Source organism: Clupea harengus, chromosome 8 (assembly GCF_900700415.2).
Source record: "Clupea harengus chromosome 8, Ch_v2.0.2, whole genome shotgun sequence".
Classification (NCBI taxonomy): domain Eukaryota; kingdom Metazoa; phylum Chordata; class Actinopteri; order Clupeiformes; family Clupeidae; genus Clupea; species Clupea harengus.
In genome coordinates this window covers 15,598,994-15,617,153 of record NC_045159.1, presented here as the reverse complement: position 1 = coordinate 15,617,153, position 18,160 = coordinate 15,598,994, and the positions used below count along the sequence as shown (strand labels likewise).

Genomic DNA, 18,160 nt, shown 5'->3' with positions numbered 1-18,160 from the left:
GTGAGACACAAGACCACTTTTTTTTTAAAACAATCTTATTTTCACTGCCCTTTGTCCTGAAGACATTCTGATCATTTCAATTGCTAGGAGACATCCTGAATTAATGGGAAATGTGTACATTTTTACTGATATATCAATTTAGCTCGCCTAGAGGAGAGCAAATGTAAAAAATGTCTCACATTACCCCGCTCTCCCCTACCGTATCCTTCGTGTTGGCCTTGACCCCACCTGTCAGCTCTTCCTGTGAGTAGCGGCACTGCTACACGCGGTCTAACCTATAATGGTTATCACCACGCGTTATGCATTTAATGTTATAACAAAAATATTCAGCCAGACAAGCAATACAAATGGGTATTTTTATCAGCACGGTGAGACGCCCAACCCGATGACATCATCTATACGACATATTCATTGTAGTTCCTTATTACTTAGGTTAAAAAAAATTAAAAAAAACTCCAATTGTTGCTGAAAATACGGTATGATCACCAGAACCAGAAACGTTTATTTCAATGCATATGTCATGGAAGCAATTCCTCTAACTTTTCGATGTGGACCAAGATATATGTTTTCTATAAACATCTCAATGGAGAACCCCATTCATTTCGCCCAGCGATATGAATGCCACCACCAGGGGACGACTCCTACAGCCCCAGCCAAGCTTGTTTCTCGTTGATTGGTTTGAGGACTCTTGACATCATTTCAAGTGAATCCAACATGGCGGATCAATAACAAACGCACTGTCCATATTCTCGTTGTCAACTATGTAAGTGTTAGTGGTTTTGCATGTTGAGTTTGGGGAAACTGGGTGGTCTGCAGCTGTATTTTCTGGTCAAAATGAAATGTGCATAGAAGCGTTCTATCGATCGCAAGGGTGTAGTTAGCATGGGGACCTAGCCAGTGAGATAGCCAGGTTAGCTAACTCTGGGGCTAGCGTGCCTGAGGAGGGTGGGTAGCTATGCTGGATAGCTAGCAAGCTATCCTGGTAACCAGCATCGAGGGGGGTTTGGGACCACAACTTAGCTACTGTGCGCTATTAAGGCGAGCTGCCTCTGATTTTGTTATGCAGACGTAACTACAGCAATTGCTCTATGGGTTTATCTTAAAGTTAACTAAGTCCTTCAGCTACGTTAGTGATCTCTATTATCTCCTTTGTAGCTGCATGATTAATGTTTTTTTATTAGTCGCTGTTTCTTTCTCTCTGAAGTAACTGTAGCAAGCTAGCTACGTTTGACTCTTGCACTGCAAGGCTCGAAGGAGCTCACAAAGGGTAGTCCATGGAACCTGTATCAGCTATGTTGCAATAGATATGGGGGTGTCCACCTGACGGGGTGCCGAACCATTGTTTGATAACTAATTAATTGTCAACTGTTCACGTGAGTGATCGCACGATTTAGTCCACGCCTCCTAGTCTCGGTGGCTAAAAGAAATCGGTTATAATTACATTTTTAAGTCAGCTAGCCAATGGTATGGCGGCATACAGTATTTGATGCACGTGTACGTACAGGTTTATATGTTTTACGGTGACAAAGGATTGTTTACCAACATCACATGCCAGCACCACATCAGCCCCTCTGAAAGTACTTGGGCCCATTGCAGAGAGATGTGAGGTATTATATATATATATATATAACATGGGACGTATGTTAAAGGATTGTGGTGAAGTAGCACCACCATTACTTTTATAGGAAAGGGGCTGATGTCTTACTGATAACCAGTGGTTTATCTGTTCACTGCAGTGGGAACATGGCAGACAAAAAAAGCAAATCCGCGAGCGTAAAACGAACACTAACCAGAAGAGAACAAGATGTTATGAAGAAAAAGGTAAGGTGGTATGTTAACAATCTTCCACAACTGTGAAGGGTTGTTGCTTGGTACCATAGAGAGACTGCTAAACCTTACAGACATACTTTTGCCTGATTTCCCCTTAGTCTTTCTTTGGCGTTTGTTTATTTCCACAGGAGGAAGAAAAAGCAGCTGAAGTTTTTGAAGAATTTCTGGCTTCCTTCGACAGTAATGATAAAAGTGGTGTGAAGACTTTTGTCCGTGGTGGAATTGTGAATGCAACGAAAGGTGAATCTTGTAGAACTGGAAAACAACATACTTGTTCCAGGCACTGCGACGTATGCTATTGGCCGGTTTCCTTGATAGTTTCATTGTAGTGAAATAATACACAGTTATTACACAAAATATTCAGAAGTTTATCGGAAGTTTCTGTTATTCACAAGGTTGTCTATTTCTTTAGTAATGTCCAAGTCATGAGATTGCCTTTTAATAAATGCATGCATTTGTGACAAGTATACTGTGTATAGTACAGTATGTAGGACCCATCCTGTAATAATAGGTCATGGTTCTGCTTGATGGCAGCATTAGTGAAAAGATGTCATTGATTAGAGTCTGTGCACGATCAGTGGCCTTCATATCATATTAGCCCACTAGCTGTTTTGATGACATTTGGCTTATGTGATTACAGAGGAGCAAGCAGCCGAAGTAAAAAAGAGCAAGCTGTACAGACCATCCACAAAATTTTCACCTCCAGTTTCCCAGAATGCCGTACCACCATCATCTCCAGATCTCAAGAAGTCCGTAAGTGATGTTAAGAATGGGCACTGTGTTTAAACTCACCCAGAATCACACCCGTGCACACACACACACACACACACACACACACACACACACACACACACACACACACACACACACACACATTCATACAGAGTGGTTAAGGATATGTGTTGAAGAAAAATACCTTTTTTTAACAGGCTGTCAAAAAGAAGACCGAAGAGAAGAAGAAGAGTAACCTTGAGCTTTTCAAAGAGGAGTTGAAACAGTATGTTCCGTCATGCCATTCACTCCAAAGCATTTGCCATTCCCATGATGCAGTACTGCTCTTAAAAAGATAGTGAGGTGCTGATTCTTTGTCTTTTGTTGTGTTAGAATCCAGGAGGAGCGTGAGGAGCGATATAAAAGGAAGAAGGGTGATCCAGGTGCAAGCCTCCCTGATCTAGATGCACCTCTGTCACGGAGATCAAGTAAGTCCCTCTTCTCTCGAGACAGACTTTCATGTCCTGTTATTTTATTAGAAAATCAGATAAATAAATTGAGATGAAGGCTTAATTTGACAGAGATTCATATTCTTCCCCCTAAAAGTATTTGATGATGATCCAGCATTGCCTAACTCAACCAACCTCTACATTGGCTGTATTAACCCAAAGGTAAGTACAACAGCGCTAGAATAATAGTAACCATTACGTAATCTATCCACACAATGAAGGACAGATACACTCTTAGAGTGATTCTCCACAGTCTTGGAAGCTTCTTTCCTGAATGAAACAATGCTGCTTGATGAAATGCCACAGGCTTCTGCAAAGGTCTTTTCAGGACACTGCAGATGGAAGGTAGATTGCTTGCACAACAGATGTGAGCTCTTTTTCTTTTCTCCTTTTCTCTCTCCCTTCTCCTGTTCTCCCCTGAGATGAATGAGGAGATGCTGTGTAAGGAGTTTGGCAAGTACGGGCCCCTGGCCAGTGTGAAGATCATGTGGCCTCGCACAGACGAGGAGCGCACGCGGGTCTCCAACCGAGGCTTCGTCGCCTTCATGACACGCAAGGATGCGGAGAGGGCCATGGCTGCATTGGATGGTACAGCTTTTTTATGTATTTATTTCAAGTTGGTGTTTATTTCAAAAACATATGTTCTGTGTGGTGAAGGGTTACAGGTGATCACTATGGGTTCTTTCATAGAATTGATTAGGAACACAACCTTTAATATAATTAATGCTTATAACTGAGCTCATAAGCTATCCTGTCAGATGTAGCAGCATGTAATGAGCCTTACTGTTGTTCAGAAGGAAACTAATGAAAGTAAGAGCAGTTGAGTTAGGCTAAGAGAAAACAGAAGCTGCATGCAGTTTAAAACCAGAAAAGACTGTGAGTGTGTTATGGATGGTGTGACTGTGAGTTCCTTTGGAAAAGAGGTCACTGTGCCCAAAGACTGAATGCTGTGTGTTACTGCTCCTCGTGCAGGTAAGACGATCATGGGCTTCGAGATGAAGCTGGGTTGGGGCAAGCCGGTGCGCATCCCTCCCCAGCCCCTTTACACACCCATTGGGGTCCTCAAGACCTCCACACCGCCCCCACCCTCCGGCCTGCCCTTCAACGCGCAGCCCCGCGACCGTTTCCGTAATGACTTCACCAAGCCCTGGAGTCGCTCCAAGGATGAGTTCGAGAAGGTAACCAACCCTCGCCACCCACATCAGCTCGTGTCTTTGGCAGTGTGCATGGTCCTCTAGTGGTCGGGATTGTATTTCTTTAAGGGTCTACTTCAGCTTTAGGAGTCATAGTTCAAAGCAAATCAATGTCCGGGTAGTATGGCGACAGGTGTAGTGTTTTTGTTTGTTTGTTTGTTTTTATTTGATGTCATTTTGAGTAGCTTCATTAAAAAGGCACTGCAACCATCAGAGGATAAAGATGCTGGCCATTGATTTAAAGCTTGAGCTGGAACTGGGAGCTGCACATGTAAATAGGCTTTGGCACGTCTATTTATGTACCTGCAGCTCCGAGCTTCATTTCTTCCCTTGCCAATTCCAGTCGCTTTATCCTGTGATAAGCACAGGACTCTTTTTTTTGTGAAACTACTTCAGCCTATAGACCAAATACACAAATGGTTTGTACAGCAATGTTATCAGCCAGACAGCACCAGAGATAGAGAGCTACTTTACCTCATTGACATTTAGCAGCTGTTTACATAGTATTAGCTCATTCTTTTGTAATAACAACTAGTTTAATGCTGCGTTCAAGACAACAGTAAATTTGGTAAACCCAACTTGGGAACTTTCCACTTCTGAAAAATGTGTGTTCACCTGATCAACTCGGAAAACAATATAGACACAGGAACATCTATCGTCTCACCTGCATGGCCCTTGAAGTTAACCTTGCATTAGTATTTTTTTTTAATCATATAAATAAAATCATGTTCATACCAATCAAGCTCAATAAGACTAGTAGGGTAAGATAAATTATTGCAAATGTCTCTGACAAAAACTGTAACGCTGGGAACTTCACTAATATTAAGAATGCCAACATATCACATACAATAGTAAATGACTTGTCAAAAGTAATTAAATAGCGTTTGTAATACACGTCATGATGGAGGACGCCATGAGTGTGACATCAAGTCGGGTAAATTGGGGCACTGAGTTTTCCGACCAAATGATCAGACCGGACCATGCGTTCAAATCTTTTTCGGAGTCGGAGCTTGTTTTTCCCCAATTTCCAATGTGTCATGAACGCAGCATAACTTCAGACTTTGCAGTACGCAAATAGTAGTCTTTCAAAGTTTTTTTTCTTCTCACTGTCGTAACCAATTTTACTACTACGTATTACTGCTACGGTGGTTTGTTCTGTGCTTTGTGTATCCTGTAGTATGTCAACCTGTATATATATACTCACTTTGTTTATATCTTCACTATTTGGTTTGACTTCACGAACAGACTCTGTCCGAAGCCGTAGTCAAAGTGGTTATCCCAACAGAAAGGTACACACTCTCTCTACTCCTACTACTACTGCTACTGCGACTTCACAAGCCTACTGTATACTCTCTGAAGGGAAGGACCCGGGGTGGGGACAAGGGTAGTTAGGGTACCAGAAAGAGCACACTCTTTTAGTCCTGCTACTGAATCACTATGGGGGATTACTGAACTGTTAGAGGAGAGAAAACAGTAGCTAAAGGGTTGTGTACTCATTTGTTTTGTTATTTTTAGTTTTTTTTTTTTTTTTTTGCCTGATCAGGACTATTTTATGAGGCTCTCTTGGGATGTGTGTCCTGTTCTTCTGTTTGTGGAAAACAAGTATGCATTGTTACATTCAGTTATTGGCCTAGATCAGAACACACATATTGTCACTTAAAAGTTTACTTACATGGTGTTTTGTTTGGCTCCAATATCATGTCTTGCCCCCGTGAAATAAGCTTAATAGCCATTGCTATGCCATTACATTGAAATGCAATGCTAAAACTAAGGGATAACCTAAAGCTACCAGCAGCCATTTCACAGCTTTGAGTATACTTGTACTGTGCTTTATAATAATACACCTCTTGCTGACCTAAAAAGAAATGCTAAAGGCTTACATAATATAGTTTATAGTAAATGTAGTGTGGCGGTCTTTTCTATATGCAGACTACTAATATATCAGCACAGCTAAATGTGTTTATTTATATGCGTTGGAGTCAGCAAGAGTTCTGTTAACCCCTCCAGACTTATGCTTTGTTGTTGTTGTTTGTTAAAAGTCTGTTTACCATAATATATTATCACATTTGCAAACACACACACACACACACACACACACTCACAGAGGACTCAATGCAGAGATGGTTATTGATTGACAGGTGTGTTTTTTTGTTAGTTTTTTTTGTAAATAAGAGATGCGTAGTAGCTAATAGTAGTAAGTGATGTAGATCGTGTCAGTAGTGGTCTGTCTCCTTCCATCTTCGATGTGTACTGTAGACCTACTACCTCTCAGGAAGGGCCTACATTCTGCTGTTTTTGTTTGCACCAGCACAAAAAAAAAACTGCACGTCAGCTTCTTAGAGAGATGAAAACACCTGTTCTTTGCAAATCTGTATGTGCAAAAACTCAGGAAATGTTTTTTTTTTAACCTGTGTATGTCCAACACTAGGAGTTGAATGGAGCACTTCATTAATCCCGTGTCACTATTTTTCTATGAGTATGTCTGTGTGTCTTGTGTGAATTTGTCATCTGGTAATTCACAGTTAGACAGAGGGGTGAAGGAAGGAATTTGTGGGAGAGACAGAGAGAATGAGAGAGAGAGAATGAGAGAGAGAAAGAGACTGCAGAAACAGATGGGTCATGGGAGGAGGAGGGGGGGTGTTGAAGAAACTGTGGTCCGCAGCTTCATCCCGTCTCTTTCTCGTCTGCAGACACCTCTTAGGTCTCATCCACAGGATGATAGAGTTTGTGGTGCGTGAAGGGCCCATGTTTGAAGCAATCATCATGAGCAAAGAGAAGAACAACACAGACTTCAGGTGACTGCACACTCACATTCATTCAAGTATGCTCCAATATACATTCGTCCACACGGGTGTGCACCTGGGCATGCACTGACACACTGGGGTACACATTAGGGATGGGCATTCGATTAAATTGTCTTAATCGATCGTCGGGAGAATTAACGATCGATTTTCGATTAATCATTAATATTTTTATATTAAAATTCACTATTTATAGGCTATATTAAAATGCAGTGAAAATAGAAAAAACACAGCGTGTTTCCTCATTGAGATCTTTATTACCAGATGAACAACTCTTGTGGCAGTTAAACTTACAAGATGGACAACTCTTGTGGCAGTTAAACGGGATCCGTTCAATGGTTACACTTGAAAATATGCGCTGCTGTACTCTTAAGCAGCGGAGCCGACAGCTAGAAGCCGGTGCTCATAAACACAACTGACCTTCGTTTTTTTTTTCTCTCTAACTAATTAATCTCACATTTTGAAATTCATTCATCTAGATTCATCGTGATTTAAAAGTTTGTTTTCTTCTAAAGACTAAATCTTATAAATTAACGAGTAATCACTTCAGACAGCGTGTATTTTAGACACTGTTGTTTAATTGCATTTTTTTCGTGCTCTCTCGCCATCAGCCAAGGAATGTATGCGAGACACAATGGTGCCCCTCGACGGTAAATCGTAAGAATTGTTCGAATTCGAATCACCTCAGTCAGCCCACCGTCTTCAACTATGTTGATGGGCCGACAGTCCCTCAGCTCTCTCCATCTTCAACTACCGTCTCGGTCTCTTCTATCTAACTGACTGCAGACAAGGGGCGGTTTCGTGCCATGGGTCAATGCGCACCGGAAGTAAACAAAGTTGCGTTAACTGCGTTCAAATATTTGATTGCATTAATCTCCGCCACAATAATCTCATAGAATAACGCGTTAACTTTGACAGCCCTAAAATAAATAAATTACACGCACACTACGCAGGAGAACATGTTTTAATCGATGAAGAAATAATTTCATCAAGGAAATTCTTAATGATCAATTAATCGATCGTCGATGAATTATGCCCATCCCTAGTACACATGCTAATGCATCTAGACACATCCATGTCACAATCCATGGACACCCCTACCCCATATATTCCAGTCTCACTCTCTTACAAGAATACAGCTCATCATACATCTCATATAGTGATACACTTTCACATAAATACACTAAGGCACAATACAATGTTTTAGATCATGATATTTCTCTCATTAGGGTTATTGTTTCTGTGGTTTGTTTTTTGTAATTTTTGTCTGTTTCTTTCCCAGGTTTCTGTTTGAGAACAAGAGTCAGGAGCACGTGTACTACCGCTGGAAACTCTACTCCATCCTGCAGGTATTGCAATGTTAGACTGTATCAATCATTTGATTATTAAACACAACCTGTGTACTTGAAAGTATCAGCGCAAAATGTGTTTTGCTTGCCATATTAATACAAATGAATCCAGCAATTCTTTTGATCCAGCTTTTAGAATCTTTCCAGATATTGTGTAATTATAAACGGTCCATTGGTGTTAGGTGCTAGGTCCCTAGAGCAGTGCTTAAACAGTGCAGCTACATAACCTACCTTAATCACCCCAGACAGTGGCGAGTGTGTCTCTGCTCCTCTTCCATGGCCTGTTTAAGGATTGTGGACCTTCACAGGCATGATATGACACAGACTGGACTTTTCTCTCTGCTCAGGGCGAGTCCCCCGGTCAGTGGAGGACGGCAGACTTCCGCATGTTCCGCAGTGGCTCCATCTGGAGGCCGCCCCTGCTCAACCCATATCTCCATGGCGACGAGGAGGTGCGAGAGGACGAGTTGCCCCCCACGCAAGAGGAGGAGCTGAGGAAGGGCCAGCTGAAGACAGAGTGAGTCTTTATTCTGTCTGACACTCACAGAGGAACACACTCTTGAACACTCCCCAACCCTCTAGTGGTGTCTGTCTGTCTTACGACATGTGTGTCTCTCTCTCTCTCTCTCTCTCTCTCCACCAAATAGTTTCTCACAACAACTGACCAGTCTTCATTCTGTCTTTAGACAAGATTGTTTTTGTAGGGATTTGAGATATGACACTGTCATTGTTTCTAACACGTAAGCTAACAATGACAAAGATCACCCAAGCACCAGTTTGGCTTTCAAAAATCCTACCTAGCCTTCCTGCCTACCCAACCGTAGCTATGAAAGCATATCTAATAAACCGACGGTGAATTGCACACACACACACTCGCCTCACAGAGAAACACTCCTCCATGTGCTAGCCCTCCTCCTCCCCTCCGCAGGCACCGGGAGCAGCTGGAGTCTCTGCTGCAGAAACTGACTCCTCGGCGGGACGAGGTTGGCGACGCCATGCTCTTCTGCCTGGAGAAGGCCGAGGCTGCCGAAGAGGTGGTGGCCTGCATCTCAGAGTCCCTGTCCTTAATCCAGACGCCACTGCAAAAGAAGGTGAAGACACACACACACACACACACACACACACACACGCACGCGTGTAACACAAACTCACACTGCAGATGAGACACACTCACACCCACCACATACATACAAAGAGTCCATGCTGCTGATATCACTGCAGAAGAAGGTGCAGACTTAAACACACATTAATGCACACAGTGTTAAATATGCAGTGTAGGCAGACGCACATAAGTACAGATGCCCACACAAGCACACACCTATACATAGGGCCCTAGTAAACCCATTTTATTTTTAGCCAAAGTCTGCTTCATTTATTTTTTTGCCAGATCTGTGTTGACCATTTTATTTTTTTTAGATTCGGTTTTATGAATTTGATTAACATCAAATCATATGTCCAATCAAAAAATGTACTCAGGACATAGGCCTCTGTGCTTTTACACTCATTTCCCATATAGGTGACAACAAATACAGTTCCATTTATTATTATTATTTTCTATTTAATTTCATAGAATAAAAAACTGCAAATGTATTTAAGGGTGATTTCATTCTGGCAGACTTGTACTGAGTCAGTGAGCCACTTGTGTTATGATAGTCTACATGTACATAGTAAGTCTACAACGAGTGACGGTATTTCCTGTTCGGTTCACAATGCACAAGAATATGTCAGTTCGCCATGAATGTGACGAACACTGTATATATTTTAAAGCCCCCGAACGCGAGAGGTTGATATATTGAGATTTACAGAGTTGTTGTTTAATTTACTTTGGCTGGCTGTATCTGACAACATCTTTGCCGTGCCTGTGCCACTCATAGGCAAAAATGTTGCCTGTAATGCTGTCGAATGTATGAGGTGTGTTCAATAAGTAGCTAGCAGACTGCGCCCATAAAAAGCAAATGCAAGCACGCCACTGCACTCCCTCAGACGCCTCAGAACATTACAGTAGATCTCGGCGTTGAGTCTGAATGACCTGAACTGTGGCGCGCTGCCATTTGGGCGCTCCCTCATGACAACGTGCACGACTGTCGCTCCCCACCACCCCTACTCGCCGGATTTGGCTCCCTGCAACTCTTCCTCTTCCTCAAGATGAACGCTTCAAGAACAGGACTTCCAGGGAGCGCTCCAAACGTGGCAGTAACATTTGGAGCGGTGTGTCACTGCACAACCGGAGTTTTTGTTTTATAGGCGCTGTTTGCTTTTGCATGTCGTATTCTGCGTTAAGCTGTGATTTCGCGTTTTCCTTACTGAAATCCACGATTCTGTCCTCGCTTTCCGCATCACAGAAATCATAGGGACCTATGTATAGGCACCCAGTGTAGACACTACTGCAGGAGAAGTTGCAGAGATGTAAGTAAATAGAAATATAAATGCACATTGACACACTCTCTCTCACACAGTCCATAGTGTAGCTGATGATCTCTACGCCTTATTCAGCAGTCACAACATAGAAATGGCACACAGGCACACTCTTGATACAGAAGACACCACTGTAGAAATAATGTGCTGTGACACACCCACCTGCTTCCATATCCGCCTCATCCCATCACCCCTATAGATAGACATGCTCGCAGTCCTGATGACCGTATGCTGTAGGATTAAAGAATTAATGTGTTAATTGATGCTATTTGTATCAGATGTTCTCTGCGCAGCCAAGTGATATTTTAATACTCGTCTTTCATTTTCCCTTCACAGGTTGCCAGATTGTATTTGGTGTCTGATATTCTGTACAACTCCTGTGCCAAAGTTGCCAATGCATCATATTACAGAAAATAGTAAGTATGAAATCAGTCTCAATACCAAAGCATTGAAGATTAATCAGATTCTTTAGGCAGTGTGCCATTTTTAATTGCTAATCCATCTGTTTTTTTTATTTATTTTTTTATTCTCTGATTTGCCTTCAAAAGCTTTGAGGCTAAATTGCCTCAAATATTTGGAGACATTAGTGAAGCCTACCGAAACGTACGTGCCCGTCTACAAGCTGAACAGTTCAAGGTGAGCCCAGCTCATTCTAGACAAAGTCTAGTAGGTGTTGAATCCTGTGTACATTTTCATGTCTTTATTTTAACATTTGGTTTAAGACCATTTTTGACTTTCCAACCTTATATGTCCTGATTATTATGCAAGTTCTTCTATTGTTTCGGCAGGAGTGGACAGCAGCTGTACACTAATCTTGACCCTCTCCTCTCTCTTTCTTCGTCCCCCCTCTTTCTCCTCTATCTTTCTTTCTTTCTCTCTCTGGGTGTCTCCCTCCACAGCAAAAGATCATGGGCTGCTTCCGGGCGTGGGAGGACTGGGCCATCTACCCAGAGTCCTACCTCATCCAGCTGCAGAACATCTTCCTAGGCCTGGTCAAGCCCGGAGAAGAGGTCATCGAACGGATAGAGGTGAGCATGCGGAAACACAATCACACAAAGATATATACACACACACACACACACACACACACACACGCACACACTTTATCACATATGCATACCGTATATGCACTTATTACAGTGTCACACTCTGCAAACCATTTATATGTTATACAGCAAATTGTATTGGTTACTTTATTTATGTTTCTATGTGGTTGGGTCATCTTAAATGTATTGTGTTTACCTTGTTTAATTCGTTTCTGTGAGTGATGTGCCAGTGAGTAGTTTGAGCCAGAGTGTTTGTAGTGAAGATTTGGTGAGTGTGCGTATCCATTGTGGCAGCAGTTGTACTGATGTAATGAACCTTAGATGCGTTGAGCCAGCTTTTGTATTCAGTGCTGTGTTTGTTGCAAATCAGTTTATCTTCCATATGAGCCTTTAGGGAGAGCAGTGCACTTTGGGTAATTGAATTCTGGATAATTGAAGTATCATTGTGTGGCTATTGTGCTGGGTCTCCTGCAGGAAAAAAAACAACCAGGCAGGCATGCAGAGGGTAGAACAGTTGGCCATGTCTGCTGTTTCGTGAAGAGAACCTATTATCATCTAACATCACTCGGAAAATAAATGTTGGTCTGTAGTTGTGGAGCAGTATGCTGTGATTTACCAAATCTCTGTTCAGTGGTGTAGTTCACCAACATTGATTAGGGGTGGTGTATTATGGGAAATTGAGTCTTTGTTGGAGCTCTAGTCAGGCAGTAAGATTGTGTTGTGAACGCTGAATTCTCTCATGATGGGAGGAGTGGAGGGGGCCTGTTGACCGACATGCAGAATGTTAAACCACGGGGTAATTCAATCTCTGGTGGACCTGCAGGTCCCTCCGCCTGACCTGGATGGAGCTCCTCTAGATGGGATCCCTCTGGACGGGATCGCTCTGGACGGGATGCCCTTAGATGGGGCACCGTTAGACGGGACGCCCCTGGACGACCTGGACGGCTCACCCATGGTGTGGGACCCCGCGTCGCTGGATGGTGTGCCTGTGGATGACATCGATGGGGTCCCCCTGGGATTAGCTCTGGATGATATTGATGGAATGCCATGTAAGTATACAACCCAAACTCCTTGAGAAAATTCTCGTGTGTGTGTGGTGTTAATTACACTGTATTCAAATTTCTACATTCCATTATGAGTAATTTTGCATTTCAATTAAAGTGAATATTTTGCCTGTGCATGTTTCTATGTGTGTGTATTCGGCCGTTTATATTCTTTTCTGTCTGTCTGTCTGTTTCAAATGTTTGTGTGGGTGTCTGCTGTCTCTGTTCCAGTGGATGAAGGCTCAGACCGAGACAGGGGTCTCCCCCACGCCAGAGTAGCCCTGTCTAAGTGGGAGCGGGTGGATGATGCAGAGCCTCTAAAGAGCACAGATGCGGACGACAGGTAAGGAAGGGCCTCCCTCTGTCTCTCTCTCTCTCTTCCTCCCTCCCCCTCTTCCTTTTCATTTCTCTCTCTCTCTCTTGCTCCCCCTCCTTTCTCTTCCTCTGTTCCCTTTCCTCTCTTGGTGCCTTTCCACTGCAGGAACCTGTGGGACTGTCAAGTAGCTCAAAGGTTTACAGGCACGGCCCTCTGCTCTGTACTTTTTGTCATTTTCCCACCGTGTTCAGGAACTACTGGCCCTACGAGTTGACATACCCTATTCATTTTGCTCTTCGATCGGAACGTCAATTCCAAGCACAACAAAATATCCATATATTTCTTCAGTGGCAACACCGATATCAGGCCAAAACATTTCCCCAAGGTTGACAGTGAGGGGTTTTTTTTGGGCTATAAAGTTGCAATTTTCAGTTTCAGTGACTTCATGGCAGTTAAATGAAGATGTTTATTCAGTGATAGTAACCTGAACATGTTAACTCCATATGCATTTTTTCCCTTCGCTGTATCCGTATAACCTCTGGTAAGAAAAATATTCTCCAGAAAAATATTCCCCAAAAATGGCCCTGAAAGAGGTCCTACAGGGGCGGTTCCTGCAGTCGAAACACAGGCCACTAGCCCGATAGTTCCTGTAGGTGAAAAACCGCTTACGTCTCTTTCCCCCTCCCGCTCTCCCTCTTTCTCTCTTTCTTTTCTTTTTGTCTCTCTCCCTCTGTCTCTTTCTTTTCTCTCTCTCTCTCTCTCTCTCTCTCTCTCTTTTGCCGTCAGCCAAATACTACACTCATCTTCATCTAGCTCTTGCCTCTAATAAACTGCTCTACAAGGTTCTGCTCCGGCCGCAGCTGTAAGCCATTATGACAGAGTCCTGTGCAGGATTCAAGAGTATTTAACTTTCACTTTAATCAAGTCCCTTCAATGGCTGCTAAATGAGAGGGAGGCCTTTTACATTCCCCTGTTTATTATTCATCTCCTCATCCCCCCTCTTCTCTTTCTTCTCTTTTCTCACTCAACCCCAATTGGGTGCCCTGGGCAGAATGGCTTTCTGGTGCCGCCCCTCCCCCCCCCCAGAATTATGATGATAAATTAAACACAAAAAAAAACCTTATTGTAATAATTATAAAATGTATTATTAATAATATGAATCTTTTTGCATAATTAATATAATAGCACCAACTTGATGCTGTATGACGTATTGATTAATGGTGTATTGTCATTGATGCACAGGCTAGCCTTTCAACTGACGGCATTTGTTAATCATCGTCCACTTTCTTAGAATAAGCCACTCACTTACTAACCAGTGCTCGCTTGTGTTATCTTTTAGCCCCATAGACTAGGCTTGTAACATCTAGCCTATAACATATTTAGCTTTCTAACATTTGCTTAACTTGGACGTTTCCTGTCTGGTATGCATGCATTGTGTCGGCTAATATCACAGTATTTTAGGAATGTTCAAACGTGTTAATGAGTTGCAAGCCATCCCATTCTTTCCTTTTCTCTTCTCTGCTCCCGACTCGAGTTGCCTTTCCATTTTCACTTTCATAAATTGTAGCCTATAGCCACCATGAGGGTTGTCAGGCACAGTCCACATGGAGAAAGGGAGCGGGTACCACAATCCTTCATGTTATTACCTCGGTTAAATACATAGCCTAGTGTATATCCTATGTTGGTTTAATGGTGTAGTAGCCTTACCCTTGGTAGATTATAGATTATCATTAACTTTTGAAATGTATTTTATGGATTTGTTTGGTGCCCTATACACAATGCATACTGTACGTAGCAGCAGCTCTGCTCTCACTTGCTCTCCTCTCCTCTCTCTTTCTCTGTCTTTCCGCCTGTCGCTTTGTCTCTCTCTATTATCCTCTGTTTGGGGAGAAATGGTGTGTGAGGGAGATGATGGTGAACATTATTAATACAGGGAGGATTGTTTTTAACTGATTAATATGATTTTGAATGTGTGTCTGTCTCTCTGTCTCCCTCCCTGTTCCCCTCTCTCTGCAGTAGAGATACGAAGGACGGAGAGGGAGAATCTGATGAGGACAGCAGTGACGGTTCCTCCAGCCCATCTAAGTTTGATGCGGCCGACTTCAAGAGCTCTGTCTCCAGCTTCGAGCTCTCTGAGAGCAAGAGGAGCAAACTGCGAGAACTGGAGGTGAGAAACCAGTACCCTCACTGCATCTCTCACTGTCTCACTGAAGAACACCTTCCCCCTCAGCACATCTCACTGTCTCGCTGAAGAACATCTTCACCACATCTCTCACTGTTTCACTGAAGAACACCTTCACCACATCTCTCACTGAAGAACACCTTCACCACATCTCTCACTGAAGAACACCTTCACCACATCTCTCACTGAAGAACACCTTCACCTTCACCACATCTCTCAAGTTCCCCATTTGCACAGAATGTTTTGGAGCGAAAGCTGAGTTGCACCGTAGTGAAGTAAAATACTTGTTTCCAAATGTTCCACACCCTCTCCAGATCTATATAATACATCCATGTGGCAACCATGACAAAAGTAGACAATGGCAACACGTCCAACCCATGATATGGTGTAGGTAGCTCAAGGATTCAGCTTGAGTTTTCTCGCTTTCTCTGTCTATCCTCCTCTCAGGTGAAGGTGATGAAATTCCAGGATGAGCTGGAATTGGGGAAGAAGGTCCGCAAGTCAGGCATGAGTGTCCAGGAACAAATCCAGCACTACAGGAACAAGCTGCTCCAGAAGGTCAGAGCTTGGGACACCTCACCCAGTGCTGCTGTGGCGTCAGCTGAGGGCTGGTGGGGCAGGGGGCAGATGCACTAAGAGCTGGTGGGGCAGGGGACAGATGCACTAAGAGCTGGTCTCAGAGCGGTTCCATTGAAGGGGCAAATAGTATGCTGGTTTTCATGTCAGCCAAATACTACACTACAGGATTTCACTGATTTCCAGCACTTCATTTATCGAGACTGAGCTCACTTAAAAATCAATTGGGTTAGTGGTTGGTGGAAATACAACCCACTGTAACAGTTGGTTATATAAAACAAACAAAGCTTGATGAGAGCAATATGATGGAAGTTTTCAGGACGATCAGAAAAGCTTGCCTCACAAGGCTTGTGCACATGCTAAATGCTCAGCAGGCTAGACTTGTGGTTGTTCTGTATGCGTGCAATTGCTTTCTAAATGCAAATGCACAAGACTTGTGGGCATTCTAGAATATTTTATGTTTTAGTGCACCTGTTTGAGGTAATCAGATAATAATAAAGCCATTATCAAAATCCTGAAGGCAAAAAGACCTCAAACATGCAGTGCTGTTGACTCCCAGCAGCAGGACACCGAAATTATAACCAAGTGGGAAAAGGCAATCAATGGCCGTAATTTGCCGCATTTAACTTTAAGCAAGCTTGATGAATTGAAACACCGTAAAAAGTCAGGCATCGTCTTACATCCTGCCCTCACACTCTCATTTCTGTTCTGGCCATAGGAGTTTGAAAAGGACGAACAGGAGAAAAAAGAGAAGTCTTCCCAGAAGCAGAAGGAACGATCAAAGAAGGAGGAGAAGAAGGAGCGGACGGAGAGGACGGAGGACAGGAGTAAAATGAGGGACAAGGAGAGGAGTAAGAAGAGTGAAGATCGAGAGAGGGGAAGAGACTCTGATGACAGGAGAGAAAGGTACATCTTCACTTTCATTTTATTGCTGTCCTTCAAGTGTTTGAGAGAAATGGCGTACATAGCTTCAGTAGATTCACTGTCATTGTTCACATTTTTCTCCGGTTCCAGGACAAAGTCCAAGTCTCCCAAGAGGTCGAAGCGTTCCCGCTCCCCGTCACCTGTCCGGAAGTCGCGGAGATCAACGTCCCACTCCCCACACCGTTCTCACAAGAAGTCCAAGAAGAACAAACACTGAATTTTGACTCCTTGACCTTTGCCCCTTAGTGGACACCTAAGCTTCCCAATATGTCTGGAGAAGGGGCGGGGGGGGATGGGTGGTGGTGAGTGGGTTTTGGTGGGGAACCCTAACCCAGCACCACCACACATTTGCTTCCAGTATCTCACAATGCACCAGGGATGGACTGGTACTCCCAGGCCTCTCTTCAGTTTTGATGATTTCCCAGTGCAAGATGGTTACTTGTCCCCACGCCACCGCCTTCATGTCAGTGCTGCTTCAGCCCCTCCCCCCCCCTGAGCTAAAAGCTCGTTTTTATATGACTGAGGTTCCAATGTTACCTGTACAGTTCTCTTTTTTGTGTTCTTTTATTTGTTTTTATTTGGAATGTCAAGTGCTATTATTATTTGTCTCCTAAGGTCTTTTGAATGAAAGTGAAAACGTTGTAAGATTGTTCCCCCAATCTTTACATTAAATACAAAAAATATATATATATTGGGTAAGAGGTGTATGTGTGCGTGCGTGTGCGGCTTTATCCAGTTTGTCACCTCAATCCTTATACCAGCTGTATCAGAGGCACAAAAGGGCTTGAACAAGATAAATGAACTTCCTCTCTGAGGGCTATTCTGTTTGTATACTCTTATCTGCTAAGGAGTTGTGTGTGCGTGCGAGAGTGACCCAGACTGAGGCCCTGGTTCTCCTGCCATCCACAGATCTCACTGGGCCTGGGTGAGGGCATATAGTGGTCTCTCTTTGATAAGATCATTGACCTCTAGCCTGTAGATCATTTGTCATTTAAGCCCCTGCTTGGTTCCATGCTGGTAGAAGTCACCCTGATGAATATTGATGGTCATGTAATCACTGCATTAAGCTAATGAACTATCTTCTGAAGAGCAGATGACCACAGTTTTTGCTTTACATTAATACATTTTCCTAAAGCTGGCCAGTAACTGGTATCGTCATCACAACATCCCTAAATTGTCCAGCATCATTATGAAAAGAGTCCATTTAGTGCTGTTTGGGTATGGTCCCATTTCTGAGGGATGAAGGCTGAAGTATGACGGCTTTA

The 18,160-nt window shown here is 43.2% G+C and overlaps 1 protein-coding gene across 6 annotated transcripts; it reads left to right on the top strand.

The window, feature by feature from the left end:
- Positions 1 to 657: 657 nt before the first annotated feature.
- On the top strand, positions 658 to 17,584 carry zgc:163098 (uncharacterized protein LOC100037380 homolog). 6 transcript variants are annotated; one of them, XM_031572062.2, is made up of 24 exons: positions 716 to 763; positions 1,505 to 1,602; positions 1,737 to 1,821; positions 1,959 to 2,070; positions 2,471 to 2,583; positions 2,760 to 2,827; positions 2,935 to 3,029; positions 3,148 to 3,212; positions 3,473 to 3,638; positions 4,023 to 4,228; positions 5,489 to 5,532; positions 6,934 to 7,038; positions 8,327 to 8,393; positions 8,741 to 8,910; positions 9,322 to 9,484; positions 11,145 to 11,224; positions 11,357 to 11,444; positions 11,708 to 11,836; positions 12,678 to 12,903; positions 13,129 to 13,240; positions 15,230 to 15,380; positions 15,843 to 15,953; positions 16,690 to 16,877; positions 16,986 to 17,584. In XM_031572062.2, the coding sequence occupies exons 2-24, from the start codon at positions 1,511 to 1,513 to the stop codon at positions 17,110 to 17,112; spliced, it is 2,763 nt and encodes a 920-aa protein (XP_031427922.1). In that variant the 5' UTR covers positions 716 to 763; positions 1,505 to 1,510; the 3' UTR covers positions 17,113 to 17,584. The 6 variants fall into 6 exon arrangements, with proteins under 6 accessions (XP_012696918.1, XP_031427925.1, XP_031427922.1 ...); XM_012841464.2 differs by lacking the exon at positions 1,505 to 1,602 and having other exon boundaries at positions 658 to 763; XM_031572065.2 differs by lacking the exon at positions 1,505 to 1,602 and having other exon boundaries at positions 676 to 763; positions 1,716 to 1,821.
- Positions 17,585 to 18,160: the final 576 nt, after the last annotated feature.

Coding starts and splice junctions, on each gene's coding strand:
- zgc:163098 (XM_031572061.1), top strand. CDS start 1,487: ATGCACGTGTACGTACAGGTTTATATGTTTTACGGTGACAAAGGATTG. Junction 2,584..2,759: donor CTCCAGATCTCAAGAAGTCC/GTAAGTGATGTT, acceptor TTTTTTTAACAG/GCTGTCAAAAAGAAGACCGA. Junction 8,911..9,321: donor AAGGGCCAGCTGAAGACAGA/GTGAGTCTTTAT, acceptor TCCCCTCCGCAG/GCACCGGGAGCAGCTGGAGT.